The sequence below is a fragment of the Aulonocara stuartgranti genome, assembly GCF_965226115.1.
Source record: "Aulonocara stuartgranti genome assembly, chromosome: 22".
In the NCBI taxonomy this organism is placed as follows: domain Eukaryota; kingdom Metazoa; phylum Chordata; class Actinopteri; order Cichliformes; family Cichlidae; genus Aulonocara; species Aulonocara stuartgranti.
Genome location: NC_138957.1, coordinates 30,080,635 through 30,096,559, shown reverse-complemented (window position 1 = coordinate 30,096,559; position 15,925 = coordinate 30,080,635). Strand labels below are relative to the sequence as shown.

The 15,925-nt window shown below is 39.9% G+C and overlaps 3 protein-coding genes across 3 annotated transcripts in view; 1 reads left to right on the top strand and 2 right to left on the bottom strand.

The window, feature by feature from the left end:
• Positions 1-15,925, bottom strand: part of LOC309698830 (histone H1-like) — an 80,115-nt gene that overhangs the window by 60,845 nt on the left and 3,345 nt on the right. The gene's annotated exons all lie outside the window — the stretch shown is intronic.
• Positions 3,099-4,023, bottom strand: LOC309698825 (GTPase IMAP family member 4-like). The gene has a single exon (XM_082521534.1). It carries the CDS (start codon positions 3,887-3,889, stop codon positions 3,185-3,187), a length of 705 nt encoding a protein of 234 aa, XP_082377660.1. The 5' UTR covers positions 3,890-4,023; the 3' UTR covers positions 3,099-3,184.
• LOC309698821 (C-type lectin domain family 4 member E-like) lies at positions 9,012-15,813 on the top strand. The gene is made up of 8 exons (XM_082521524.1): positions 9,012-9,043; positions 13,093-13,183; positions 14,220-14,300; positions 14,509-14,622; positions 14,813-14,881; positions 15,077-15,228; positions 15,339-15,463; positions 15,555-15,813. Exons 2-8 carry the CDS (start codon positions 13,120-13,122, stop codon positions 15,739-15,741), a joined length of 792 nt encoding a protein of 263 aa, XP_082377650.1. The 5' UTR covers positions 9,012-9,043; positions 13,093-13,119; the 3' UTR covers positions 15,742-15,813.

Sequence of the window (15,925 nt, the reverse complement as noted above, 5' to 3'; positions counted from 1 at the left end):
AAGGGTCCAAAGATAAGAAGTTGTGTTTTAGAAGAAACACAGATGAGAATTTAGGTCTAGTGGCCTACAGTGATGCTGACTGGGCAGGTGACACTGCCGATCGACGCAGCACTACTGGGTACTGTGTACGTCTATGTAACAACAGTTCTTTAGTTTCATGGAAGACCAAGAAACAGCCCACTGTGGCGCTCTCTACCTGTGAAGCAGAGTATATGGCTCTGGCTTCCACAATGCAAGAGTGTATATATTTAGAACAGCTTTTGAAAGGTATAGATGACTACAGCTACACTCAAACAATAGTGTACGAGGACAACCAGGGAACAATTGCCCTGGCTAAAAACCCTGTGAGCCGACAGAGGTGCAAACATGTGGACATTAAATATCATTTTGTAAGGTCCATTGTAAATGAAGAGAAAATGTGTCTGTTATATTGCACCACTGAAGAAATGGTTGCAGATGTTATGACCAAACCTGTTTCTAAGCTAAAACTTGCTAAGTTTGCTAACGTTATGTTTGGTGCTTAAAAGAAAAAAGGAGAGAAAAAAAAAAAAAGGAAGTGTGGTAGAGATTGTACAACTGTTTATCGTTTATTGTACAACTTTTCTTTGATTCCAGCAACCTGAGTACAAGAGGGGGTGTTAAGATATTCATTGTGTGTACTCATGTTGTACAGTGTTTAACTGCATTATGGTTACTGTGGTTTAACAAAGACAGTGTTTTAGTGCTCACCACAAGGAGGCACTGTTTCATTGTACGTTCCAAAAACAGAAGAAGAAGAGAAATAGATACGGCACCTATGAGAAAAGTTTTTGCCGTGTGTTGAAGAGGAATAAAGTTCATAAAATATTAAGGACATTTTTGCCTCCGTCATCATTTCCCTTCGAGTTGATCGCTGTCGATGCTGCAATACTCAACAGACAGTATAACGAAAACATGCAACAACATAACCACTGCACAAAACATGACCAATACATGCAATATAAAAACTAAGTAAATACACTTCATATTAAAATATTAAAAAGGTAAAACAACAAAACATGCAAAACTTAAATAACTTGTCCCTTTCCACCCCGTGACATCTCTCTCTCTGTCTTTCACTCACACAGACACGCACACCACCACCATCAACTTTGCTAAATTGCTAATGAAAAACACTGATCAGGCAGCTGTGATTGAGCAGCAGTGTAAATCCAACTATTTTCACGGTTGTTGTGGTCGTGATAATTTTGTGATGCCACATCGAAAAGGCTTGGATGAGCTTTCCAAAGTTCTACAAGTTGTGCCTCCATCGCTTGTGTCCAGATCACACGCTGCACTGCCGTGCTGCACCGTCTTTTTCACCGACGTTTACGTGTTTGCGCGTGAGCAGTGTGAACAGCTGCGGTGACACCCTCACGAGCGATTGATGATCGGGAGCTGCTCGAGGTGTTAATCGCTTCTCGTTACCCCACGTATACTACACGATGCACGATGAAGGCCAAAATTGGGCCGATCACCAAATCGGTCGCATGACTCAAAAATCGGCTCAAAATGGGCCAAAAATCGCACAGTGTAAGCCCAGCATTAGAGCAGCAATGTTTGTTCGCTCAGAGAAAGAAAAAAAAAAAGGCTGCAAAAGTACAGGGAGGAATGGGAAAAGGAAAACACCTGGCTGGAAAAGTGCACGATAACACCTATAAAGCGCACTGCACTGTGTGCCGGCGCACTTTTTCCATAGGCATGCTTCTAATGGTGGGCACATGAAGAACATGAGGGGCGTGAAAGCTCGGGGAACCCTTAACCAATTTCTTGTCCACCAGGCCACGGCAGAAGCAGATATGGTATGTAAACACTGGTTTGTTGTTTTAAACCCTCTGGTTAAGGTTAATATGGGCATGTGCAGTGAATATCAGCGCTATGTGGCCAGAAGTGTGATAATATAATTTATTTTGTGTAATAAACAACTGCAAGGATAGATGATTACAACAAATAGATGACTAATACATAAAAGTAATACATAGATTAATAATGATGATGACTTAAGATGCGTAATCATGGGAACAAGTGGGTTTACAAACAGGAGCAGCTGATTAGCATTAGAAAAGCTGAAATAATACCTCAACTGAAGCCAATTGTACTAAATGCACTATATGTGCACAGTTACAAGAATATTTTTGTTGTATTGCTTTCTATTAATTTATATAATTTTAAGTTAAGCAGGACAGAGTTCTTTTAAAGAAAGATTTACTTATATTCTCAAAAGTTAAGCATGACAGGCTTCTGTTTAAGAAAGAGACCTGTTTTACTGTGTTAATGTTGTCATTTTGAGCTAAAAATAAATGGCTAAATGATCATTTGTTTCCCATATGGTCATATCACAAATAATATGCATCTGCTTAAATCAAATTCAAGTCAAATGGTTAAAAAATAATTTCACACACAAAAAAAAGAGCTACCACACTGGGAAGGGTGAAGACAACTGGGTTGCCCGGCCCTGGCCACGAGGTGTCCCTTATTTATTTTTCAGGGAGTTGGCAACCCTAGTAGCAGCCGTTCTTCTCTGCGTGAGTAGCTTAATGTTGTTCGTGTGTAATTTACGTTGAGTAGGCTAACCACGTTATTAAATTAATGCATGTAAGGTGAACTAGCAAACACCGTCGTAGTTACATGCGGCTGTCTTCTTGTTTGATGGCAGATACTCCCTTCACCCTGGCCAAAAAGGCTAAAATGACCAAAGGAAAAAGTGGAAAACAGCTAAACATGAGAGGTTTTTGGACAAAGTTTGTGTTTTTTTTCCATTGTTTAAGCACCGGTTCGAGCACCGTTTAAGCACTGGCACAGTTTCAAAAGTACCGGTTTGGCACCGGTATCGGATAAAACCTAAACGATACCCATCCCTAGTGACAAATAAAATTTTAATTTGAAAGAAGCTTTGAGTCTCATGTGGACACAGAGCGCAGGGTTAGGACTGCAGCTTCCTGACAGAACACTAAACTGATGATATACTCAAAGACTTAATTTTCTGTGGCTGCCAATAACATGTTACTTAATCAATAACTGCTCATGAAATTAGTTAGTAAAATTGTACATTCAGTGAAATAGAAGCACAAACAGCTCGATCAAGTGTCACATATTTAATCAGAGTATGTCCCTGGGTCTTGTTAATCTGACATTAATGAGCTTCTGCAGTTAATAATTCTGATTGTTACTGTATTCTGCACAGCTTCCTTTTAATGGCCAAAGCTGCAGGTCCCGCTACAAGACCCACTGCAGCTCCTGCTGCAGCGCCTACTGGACCTGGCACACTTCCAATACCAGCTCCAGCAGCTGCTTCAATAATTACTAGAATGACCCATATAAACCAGTTGTTTTTCTCTGCTCGTCTTCTTGCTTCTTTGGGCTCCATCTCAGGCTCTCTGAACATCTCATAGGTGTAGTATATTCCTCCATTATCCTGAACCATGGAGTCAATCTTCTTGAGCAGCTCCATCACCTGACCCCTGTCTCTGATCTCTTTGTTGTTGAACACATGGTACACACCGCTGCAGCTTGTCAGCAGCTCCTGCAGGTTCTCGTCCTCTCTGATGAACTGCTTTATGTCTGTGTCTTCCAGTCGGTCTGCGTAGGTGAACAGCAGCATGGTGTGTTTGGAGACATCAGGACTCAGCATCTTCTGCAGAGTTTTCAGCCCTTCCTGCTCCTGTGGGGTGAATCTTCCGAGCTGGAGGATGAGGAGGAAGACGTGAGGGCCTGGAGAGCTCAGCCTGAGAGCTTCTAACAGCTCTGCTTTCACCTGTTCTGTAGACAGTCGAGTGCTGAAGAGTCCGGGGGTGTCGACCACAGAGACTCTGCGACCCAGAACATCAGCTTCTATCTTCTCACTGCTCAGAGTCACAGGGCTGGAGCTCATCCTACAGTCAAACTCCTTCTTTCCCAGGATGGTGTTTCCCGCTGAGCTCTTCCCCACTTTCTCCTGACCCACCAGCACCACCCTTAGTTGTGAGCCTGAAAATAACACAGGGCATGAGGGGGAGGCACACTCAGCTTCATGAAGCACATCGGCACACAATCAGTCTTCCTGTCAGCAGCTAAAATAAGACAAACATGCTGAACAGTAAAGGTCAGACACAGACTTTCATCTTTATATTTATTAGCATGTTTAATTCATACAGTTTTACTTTTTTTTTTGTACTACATTATTGTGCTTCATATGATCTTGGTGTGAAAGAAGCTTTGAGTCTCATGTGGACACAGACCCAGGGTTAGGAATGCAGCTTCCTTTCAGAACACTAAACTAATGATGTACTGAAAGACTCAGTTTTCTGTGGCTCCCAGTAGCATATTACCTAACCCAGGATTATGTGTATGATTGATAATCAATAACTGCTCATGAAATTAGTAAAATTGTACATTCAGTGAAAGAAAAGCACAAACAGCAAGTGACATATATTTAATCAAAGTATGTTCCTGGATCTTGTTAATCTGACTTTAATGAGCTGTTGCAGCTGATAATGTACTCTGATTGTTACTGTATTTTGCACAAATGTCTTTTCATGACCACAGCTGCAGATCCCACTATAAGACCCACTGCAGCTCCTGCTGCAGCTCCCACTGGACCTGCCACGCTTCCAAAAGCTGCTCCAACACCAACCTCAATACCAGCTCCAGCAGCAGCTCCAATAACATCTAAGTGTCAGACTCACCTACTGGCCTACACCGCTGTAACACTATCATTTTTCACAGTTTGCTCTGTTTGGCTTCTTCTTTTCCTGGTTATAACTTTGTTACTCCTCGTATCCCATAGGCCTTATTCAGGACCAGAAGAAAGCAGGTGGTGGACAAGAACCACCTCATCTGTCAGTCCAAGACATGAGTCACAAAATTCAGCAAGGAAGCAATTTTGTTTTACTCAGTGTGGTTTTAATAAGCTTTGAATACTATTTTGTCTTTTACTGTTTTGTCATCTGTTTTCAACTTTCTCTTAAGCCAAATACTGAAAAGGCTGTACGATATAAAGCCAACAACTTTTCAGTCAATATTTTTCAATTTTATTTTTATTATTATTATTATTATTATAACAATGATTTAATCTCTTCAATTTAAGAAGTATTTATGTTCAAATTCTGTGCTGTGTTTAGTATTTCCTTGAATGTCAGTTTTTTAATGACTATAGTTTTGGGGTGGGGGGGGTCATGTTGGTTCCCCTTTCTTGTCCAATTTGTATATCTTTGGTCAGCATCTACACTCATAAATATTTTCCTTTACACTTTTGTGGCTTCAAAAAGTTGTTCAAACCTTTATGATGGAGAATACAAACTTCCTGTTCAAGTTAAAGAATGGAGAGAAGACCTGAAGTACAGCCCTACAGTTTATCTTTGAATAACTGAACACAGAGACTAAGACTGACAAACACAGGAAACACTGCGGACAACACACAGGGAAGGTAAATACTAAGAACTAAACCAGAACCACAAGGGAAAAAATTGTCTGTTTTTTTTGTCGCAATCGTCCACTGAAACCACACAGTGACTAAATTTCTACACTGTCTGTGTGTATAGAAAACAATACATGCATAGCATAACATTTTCACTGCTGAGCAGATGAAACCCAACTTTATCTATCCATGAAACCAGACAACACACACCAGTTACTTAAAATGAAGGAATGTCTTAAAGGTATAAAGACCTGGATGACCTTTAATTTTCTGCTTCTAAATTCAGATAAAACTCATGTCACCGTATTCAGCCCTGAAAATCTTATAAACATGGTGTCTCACCAGATACTCACTATGGATGGCATTACCCTCTAATAACACTGTGAGGAATATTTGAGTCATTTCCTTTAAGGCACATATTAAACAAATATGTAGGACTGCTTTCTTCCATTTGCACAATATCTCTTGTGTATGTCTCATTATCCTGTCTCAAAGCGACGCTGAAAAACTAGTTCATGCATTTTTTTTTACTTGCAGGCTGGACTACTGTAATTTATTATTATCAGGATGTCCTAGAAGTGTCATGAACCGTAGTTCTAGCACACAAGCTGGACCCAAAAGCAAACACAATACGCAGAAATGCACACAAAACAAACTTTAGTTTTCAACCAAAGGTGACCCGGAATAACCAAAGAGAACACGCTGCTTTGGCGCTACACAGCACCGGGAAATAAACGACACGGGGACGCCGTGATCGGGACCGTTTAAACTGGAGGAAGGAGTGCCCACGGCAGAGGATTCCAGGGAGACGAACAGGATGATAGGCAGTCAGGAGGACAGGCAGGTGAAGATACGAACCACTGAATGGCGACTGACGGACTGCATCCCATGATGCTTTAAGTATTTCTTCTTCAGTCTCATTTCTCAGTTCTTATCTTCAAATAGCCTTGGTACCCATGAGAGAGGACAACAAACAAAAGAAAAGAATCATGCACTGAAAAAAGAACAAACAGTATGCAGGGCATTTATAGACACATGACCACAAAGGAAGTGTTTGAAGCGTAAGTTGTGCACTGTCTAGCTGCTGCTGGTTACTTCGAAATATGTCTGTTAGGAAATTTGCACGACAAAACTGAACATAACACACATGAGGCAGGGTAGCTTAAAAATAAAACACTTTGAGCTTAACAATAGGAGAGGGAATAAGAAACAAGACATGAAACTGTTCTTCAACTGTCCATGTAGCTACCGCTCTACAAAATAAAACTATGAACTAATGCTGACACAGCTATTGAGGAAAAATGTGTTTCAGAATTCAAATTGGACAATCATCTGCCCTCTTACGATGAGTCTGAGAATACAATCCAGGAATTGTCCCCACCATCCTTATCGTGTCTCTAAACACTGGGAATATCATATTCTGATTGCTTAAGAGCCAATGCTTTATTTATTTATTTATTTATTTATTTTTATTTTATTTATTTTTTTGGCCTGTCCCGTTTGGCTCTTTTGCCATCAGAATTGTTGTCTAAAGGCAAAGAAAGATGCCCAACGGATTTACTTTACCAAACTGACCATCCCAGCCTTGCCGTAATGGTCCATTTGATTCACCTTTTATTGTTTTTATTTTCACTTACTGAATACGGGACAGACTTGACTGGGGGAAAGAAGGGGAGAAAGAAAGATGGAAAGAGAAACAGCTGAGAAGAGGGACGGGGGAGAAGGGCAAAAGACAAAAACCAACAGAACGGGCAGAGAAAAAAAAATGCATATATCAATCACCTGGGTCACCTGCTGAGAAAGAAAAAAGAAAGCAAGCAGAAGAGAACAAGAGTAATAGAATAAACAACATCACAATGATATATGGGAATTTGACAGTAAATACTAAATGTTAAACATTATTGTGCAGCACATAAGATCAACAGAACACAGTGTGCTTTGAGGTAGGAGCCAAAAAGGGTGTAGTTTGTGGGTGTGATCACCCGTGTGTACACCTGTGAGCATGGACGCGCTTGTTTTTTGTTTTTTAAAAGGTTCCTTCATGTAATAATCTGCTAGAGGGTGTGGGGGGGCCACAGCCCCGTCCTCCAGGGCATGAAGCAGGTGTGGAGGAGATCAAAACTCCAGACTTCCAGAGGCCCCCAGAACACAAGAGACCAAGGAAGACCAACAGAGGGGCAGCTGCGCCACTGTCCCGGAAAGAGCTGAGGAGAGCCAATGCTTTAAATGAATGTTTATAAAATACATGTTTCTAACACACTGCAGTATATTTTTATCAGATAGAAGAGGATAGAAGTTTCTCACGCTGCCATATGTGACAGGCACAAACACTTTAAATCAACAGGAAACATCAGACATTTGGTATCAGCTAACCACATGTTAAAATTTCACACATGGTCATGGTTACTTCCTCATTTAGTTCTGTCTTGATACCTCAGGCACCTGTTTAAATGGTTGTCTTTCTTTCTTTTGTTCAAACTGATGCTTGTCCGATCACACAGAACTTTTTCTACTTCCTCATGATTTACATTTAAGTTATTTTCTTGTTTCTTTATATATTTACATGCATGTACTTACCTTTTATGTTCCTCTGTGGATAGTTGCTCATGCATGCTCAACTATAGGATTGGGTGGATTTATCCGTGCTTGAACAAATAAAACTAATCATAGATTTATTTATATTACAGCAGTGTGTGTGTGTGTGTGTGTGTGTGTGTGTGTGTGTGTGTGTGTGTGTCAGTCACTCTCTGTCTCTCTCTCTCTCCTCCCCTGCAAGATTACAGGTGCACCTTTTAGAGAGGAAGGGGAGATGGGCAAAGGCGGCAGTTACACCATTCAAGGGTGTCTGTGGATGCAGGAGGAGGACCGCTAGTCATCATGATGCTCCTGCTTGGGAGGGAATCCAGAAAGTGTGTTTTTGCAGCAGATGTGCACCGGACTTGTTGTTAGACTCTTACTTTTTAAATTTCCTTTCAGAGATAACCTGTTAACCTCGGCCTCCAACTCATTCTTTTACCCCGATGGTTTTCTACATTGTTTTCATTAAATCTTACCCCTTCACCCCAAGACCGTCTGGATCATAACATATACATTTTGTCATTTTGTGGTGAATAAATGGACTAACTGTCACGGTTCTGGGTCAGTTTCTACCCAGTATTTTGAGTTTATTATGTTTTGGTTTAAGTTTGCATCAGGGATTGTTTTCTTGTTCTCTTGTTGTGTTAATGATGATGATTATGATGTTTATTATTAGAGTTTCGTGTTTCTGTTTGTTTAAGATTTGTTCTTCGGTTGTGTCTGCTTAGTATTTGTCTAGTTCCATGTGTCATTTTCTGTCTGTCTCTCTATGTCGAGTCTGCGTCTTAGTGTGATGGTTTCTTGTTCCTGTTTTATTGTGAAGGTCTGCATCTCATGTGAATGTGTTCAGTTTTACCTCTGTCTCGTCTTGCTGATTATTCCCAGCTGTGTCCACCACCTGTGTGTAATTCCCCTGTGTTTCTCTGTGTGTATTTAAGTCGTGTCCTCTGTCATTGTAGTTGCTGGTCCGTCTGTCTGTCCACCATGTCTGCCCCGTGTGTTCTCCTTGCTGTCCATCGGCATTCTCCTCTGCTCGGTCTCATTCTTGTCCAGGTTTGTGCTCTGTAGTTTAGTTGTTTCCAGTCTACATGATGTGGTGATATTTGAACTACTACTTAAATTTTACATTTATTCTCACGGTTCCCAGGCGTGATTGGCTGTACAGATGGCACTCACATTCCAATCATTGCTCCTTCAGTAAATGAAGGAGACTATGTGAACAGGAAGTCTTTCCACAGCATTAATGTACAGGTACATAGTTCCCTGTAGCATTTCAAACTAACAAATTATTTCATTATAGTAATGGATGCTAATTTGTGTTGTCTGCACTGTGAAGATCATATGTGATGCTGCCAACATTATCACAAATGTGGAAGCCAACTGCTCAGCCTCTGTGAGTGGTGGTGGTGGTGGAGGACCCCACCTGTTTTTCGGGCCTCCGCTTTTTTTCTGTTGGCTATAACGGGTCACATTTGAGCATACAGAGTAAGCAAATATGTACTTGTAATGTGCTCAGATAATTTCAACAAGTGCTTACAGAGGGGAAATTAATGTAGCCTCTAACTGCAATTGATTTACATCGGACAAACAGACCAAGCACTATGGCTCATAATACAATTACACCTTACCTGTTTGGACTATATTTTTATATTTCATTTTTACTTGCTGCCAGGAACGTCTGCTCTCACATCACATCACAAAATAAAATGTATAAAATAAAATATAATAAAATAACGTGTTAAATGGGTGGAAATCTCTAGATCAATGTTTAAATTAACACTCACGCATTGACTCTGTCGGCTATGTTTTGCCATGCATGCTCCCTTTGTTTTGCAGCTGAGGCTGTGTTACTTTTTTCCGCGGAATTTGCATGTTATCGGCATATGCTGCCATCAGAATTTCGGCCTCAACCGCTGTAAAATACATTGACCGCGCCTTCTTTCCCTCCGTCTCCATGGTGACTCGCTTAATCTGTGCTTCACTAATCAGGGCTTTATGTATCCTCGTCCGCGCGCTTCACTTGGGGTTAAAGCAACTCTGCGTTGATTGAACTAATTGTTATCAGCCTTTCTGAAACCGAATATTCCGAGTTGGACAGTTCGGGGTTACTCAACCCTGAGTATCGTTTTTCACTCTGAGTTTTCTAAACTGGCTTCCTGAAATAGGGCCCAAGGCCCTATTTCAGGAAGCCGTCATGGTGACTCAGGAAGCGAGTCACCATGGAGACGGAGGGAAAGAAGGCACGGCCAATGTATTTTACAGCGGTTGAGGCTGAAATTCTGATGGCAGCATATGCCGATAACATGCAAATTCCGCGGAAAAAAAGTAACACAGCCTCAGCTGCAAAACAAAGGGAGATTGTGCGGAAAAACTGTAACGTTCACACAGAAAATCATCAGGAAATGATAAAATGTCCAAACGCGCTCTAATCACTCTCCCGGCGGAGAGCTCTGCGGAGAATTTGTGCTTCAACATCTACTGGCTCTTCAAGGAAGGAGCACGCCATGTCTGACACTTCCTACTGTCAGGTTTCCGACAAAGAGGCGGAGAAGGTCAGGGTTAGTTGAAGTAAACCTGCTAGGGGGCAGGTTAGCTTCACGGAGTGTGTTGTCATAGTAACTCACTCAGAATTAATCTAATCTCGCTTTGTGAAACCGAAAACCCAGAGTTTTCGTTAACTCAGTGTATACTTAGATTTTGCACTAAACCGGCTTCCTGAAATAGGGCCCAGAGGATTCTTTAACGAATATATCTTTTAAAACTCTGAGTCAATTACATTTAAATGGGTAATATTACATTCACAATACTTTCATTTTAATTTTCACTTAATGTCATTCACAATATATTTTAAAGATGTCTAAAATATTTGCAATGTAAAATATATAAAATTATTCCATGGAAAGTACAATACCTTATAGTGTATACAAGTATGATTAGGTCATTGAATCAGTGTCTGTTGTGAGTCTCAAGTAAGTTGCCTGCAATGATATTTAAGGTCCAGCAGGTGTCAGTATGGAGTAAAACAGCAACACTGTGTCGACACTGTATCGATACAGTTTGGGGAATGTGCTGAAACGCTTCACGAGGCCTCATCTACCCATCACTAGTAATGATCCTGACTAAATGTTCTCTGACCACTGCATATCCTATTGGGTTGTCTGGGATGCGTGATGCCGAACTATCCACAAACACCACCGGAGTAGAGCTTGCCAGTGGTATGTCCTGTAGGTCAGGTCTGGAGGAGCAGATTTCAGAAAGCAGCTATAAAATCTTGTGGTTCACCATCTGCTTCTGTGTGGAGAAGTGAAGCTGGGTTTAGCATATCACATCTTTTACTGTGAAATGTAATCTTTCTAGTAATACAATGAGATAACATATGTTACGTCCCCATGAAGGAGGTCTAGGGGTGTGTGTGTGGGGACTGGTAACAAATGGGTCCAGAACAGAATGAAAGGAAACCAGACTGAAGTTTTTAGCAAATATTATAGTTTTTATTATAGATAATCTTAACTGAAAGAGCCAGCAATGCCGTTTTACCAATAACTCTAGAAAAAGAAAAAGGTCGCAACAACAAAGAACAAAACTCCACACCATGAGGCACTTCCGGGGGCCCACAGGCCCACCCTGTCACTAGCAGCAAGCTCCACTGCTACTGAGGCCCACAAGCCCGCGATACTCACATGAAGCAGCTACTCTCCCCACTGCTCCTACAACTCCACACCACAGGCAGGACAATCTCATAACAGGACCTCTTTCGACACCTAGAACACAATGTGGAGACACCAGAGAAAACCACCCTCCCACATCCAGTTCATCCCCAGCTTATACAACCTCAGAGGTGATTTCTGACTGGGCCCAGGTGGTAAACGAGGCCAATGAACAGCATCTGTGTCCTGGGGAGAGAGGAGAGTGAGAAAGAGACAGAAGGGTGGAGCAAGCAAAGAGGAGGAGGCGGAGAGAGAACACCACACCCACACAAAGGCAGTTTCAGGAGGCCCTGATATGGCTGTGATACATAACATAGGAGCAGCTAATAAATGCTTCCTTTTCAGCTGTTTCTGCTGCATGCAGGTAGAGGACGGCCTGCTGGTCCTTGTCACTCCCCGTGCTGCTGTATCGAAACAGAGCTTAAGTATCCACCTTTTTCATCCACTGTCTGGGTGAAACGTTTATTAGGATATGATAATCCTAAAGTTAGTGCAGTCTGTAGTGCAAATTTTAAGTCATGGAAAGCTTTCTCTGCATAATGAGTCTGCTGTAATCTATACAAATAGTTGTAATTCTGCCAAACCTCTTAAATTAACACAGAAACATCTGCACTTCAATCACATATAGATTGGTGGATTTATTATCTGTCATCATATCATCATTTTTCAAATACTCATGGACCTAAATGAACAGCTATGATTAAAAGCAGGCATGGTGATGTAGTAGTTAGCACAGTGACATTTCTTTTCTTGATATCTGTTTTCCTGTGTGCCAAAGCACCTACTGTAAGATATATTAAATCATTTTAAACTTCTTTTTTTATTAGTAGATTAGACCTGCAGATTGACCAAAATTTTGGACAAACATCATCTAATACCGGCCCTGGTGACTTATAGTGTCACCAGGTATGGCATTTATACAAGATTAGTGGGAGAGAGACCCTGGCAACCCTTTACCTCTGTAACAAAACACACACACACACACACACACACACACGATAGAAAGCGACAGCAAAAGGAGGAAGAGAGAGAAAGAAAGAAGGGTGAGTCTTTGTATTTTATTTAGCTTATTATCATTCCTCAGTTTGATCAAAAATCAAGTTACGACTCCTTAATAAAACTCACAGTGCATCTAATCAAGAACTTCCTCTGAAAACATTAAAAAGAATACAAACATCATCTCTTCAACGTCATCTTTGTTATGGAAAATTTGTAATTTATTTTATTCACATAAAAAAGGAAGTAGAGCATTTTTTTTTTAATAACCACGAGTTTAAAAAACAGTCTGATATTTTGGAACAGTTCTTCGTAAAGCCCTCCCCATTTGTCGATTTGACAGGAAGGTTTTTTTTTTAGTTTTCCATTTTGTCTATGCCTGTGAAACGTCTCTTTCAGACTCACCGATGGTCACACAGCAGTAAAATGCCTGAAGCTGAAATAGTTTATTCTGATGTCAAATTTAAAAGAGGGACGATGGAAACCAAAGGTGAGTTGATTTATTTGTGTACTTATGAGTTATATTTAATATGCATACAGCTTAATATTATTGGCTTTTTGTTAGTTGGAATATTAATGGGTTACACTTTATAATGTGGCTTAATCACAATGTACATCAATGCAATTTCAATGTATTTTTTAAATTACAATTTTATATATATATCATATTTATGTCCAAATACTTAAATATAGGTACACTAGAACAAGGGGGTAACAAGTTAGGTTATTACAGGAAACAAAGAAAGGATTACACTGTAAGTAATCCTAAGTACAAAGTAAGTAACTTAAGTAGTGTATAATTGGTACCCATGGTATGTTTTTGTTGAAAAATACAATATTTCCCCATCTTACATTGAAAATATGTTGTACTGTACGGGGGTGGAGCCCACATTGCTCCTGCCTTTTTATATCTTTATATTTTTGTATCTTTATTTAATGTTCATTATGTCGATGTGGATGATGGATTCTCAGTTATTTAGTTGTGCTTTTATTATATCAATATAAATGTGAGAACGACTGTTCTTTGTAACGTACAAGAAAAAAATAAATGCCATCAAAATGTGTAGGCCTATGTGGTCTTTTAATGATGGAGCCAAGTCTAACTTTTTTCCTTTCACATTCACTGTTCAAACATAACATTAACAATAAAATGTTTTAAATCACTGTTGTATGCCTGCCTGTACTATAAAGTGGGCTAAAATGAAAAGAACATGCACATCAGCTCGAGTATAAAAGGACATGTCCTCAAATGAGCACTGTATACATGATGTATGTGGAAATGTTATTTTGTCTGCAAAAATTGTTACACTGTATTGTAAATGCACTAACACCATACTTAATTTATTTATTTTTTTACAGAAAATTTATTTCTTTGTTTTTTCATTTTTGGGGAATTATGTCCTTAGGATCTAATTATAGTGGACCTTTGAATTTAGTGTGAATATCATTCTTTTTAAACTTATATGTTATCACAAGTTAACAGAAATTCACGTGATACTGAGTAGCAATCACATTTTACATTGTAGGCCCAGAGCCTGTTTCCTCTTTGGCTGATTTGACTTACTCAGATGTCAGGATCTCACAGACAACTTCAGAAGAGCTGCCTGGTAGGTAAAGAGCATGAACAGTTTTTCTCTCCTGGTTACATTTTTCTCCCTGTGCTCAATTTTTTCTGCCTAAGTCAGCCCAGGATTTTATTTACAAGCTTCAGTTTAATTCGGGTTTATTTACATAGCACCAAAACAGTAGCCTCAAGGAACGTTAATCTATAAGGAAGGGATGTCGATCTCACATCTTGGTGATATATGTGTTTAGAGGCCTCTCAACAAACTGTGAAGAGCACAAGGTCAAAGGTCACCCCAGAGAGAGTAGCCCTGCTGGTTCTCAGTGCTCTTCTGGCTGCTGCTGTTGTTGCCCTCTGTGTTACCAGTGAGTGTGCACAATTTTCTGATTTTAAAAAAAGATTTTTCCCAGTAATGTTTGCAGCATAACTAAAACTAATTTAAGAACAATTCATTAATGATTTGACTTCAGTTAGAGTTTTGTTATGTTCTGCAAAAAAGCCATAAAGACTAAATAACTAATAAAAATCGAATCTACATTTTCTTTATGGTACAAGAAAGAGACTCTGAAGCAAAACCATGTAGCACGGTGCAGCCTACATGTCCACAACCTCCTGAAGTTACAGGTACATAAGTTGTGGATTTATTCTTTTAAACATTTGTATCCTCTGATGATGATTAAAGAAACATTGATGGACTCACAGAAACAGTAACTTAGTTTGTACCTGCAGGACAGAAGGAGCTTCCTGCTGCCTTCAAATCACACAAATATGAACAGTTTCTTCCACCTGACTGAAAGTTTTTCTTTAATATCTTCAAAGGTGATCCATGTTCTAAATGTGAAGAAGGCTGGGAGCATCATGGAGGAAAGTGTTATTACTTCTCTACCAATAAATCATCCTGGACGAAGAGCAGAGATGAATGTAGAGCTAAAGGAGGAGACCTGGTTAAGATAGACAGCAGAGAGGAGCAGGTATAAAAAACTGCTGCAAGTTTTGGTTCTCACATATTTAACCACATCTTTACATTTCTTTAGCAAAGAGAAGTGTCACAAAATATTTTTGATCAACTTTTCCTGTTTAGGAATTCCTGTGGAAAAAAGTGAGACGCATAATGACGGATCATGAAGACAAGTTCTGGATCGGACTGACAGACTCAGCAGAGCAGGGCAGATGGTTGTGGGTGGACGGATCACCACTGAACGAAAGGTTTGATTGATGTGGGGGAAAAAAATCCCATTTTCAAAATCAAAGTTAGCAGCGTTTACTGAGACAATTCTTTTTGATCTTCATCTCCTAGTTTATCTTATTGGAACTACAAGGAGCCGGACAACTGGAGAGAGGACGACTGTGTAATGATGGGTGAAAAAAGTCATGGTTACCAGAAGAGTTGGTCTGATACATCCTGCAAAGTGTCTCGCAGAAGTATTTGTGAGAAACCAGCAGCGAAAGGACAGAATAAAACTGTATGTGTTATATTTTTATGAGATGTGTTTATTGAGGTAATGTTTTGCTGCAGCAGTGTTTACATCTGTGAAATAATAAAAGATTGTTCCTTATTTTTCCTTGTTTTTTCTTTTAAGAATTAAAAAAAATTTAAAATTTAAATTTTTGAATTTATTCACCGCAAAATGACAAAATGTATATGTTATGATCCAGACGGTCTTGGGG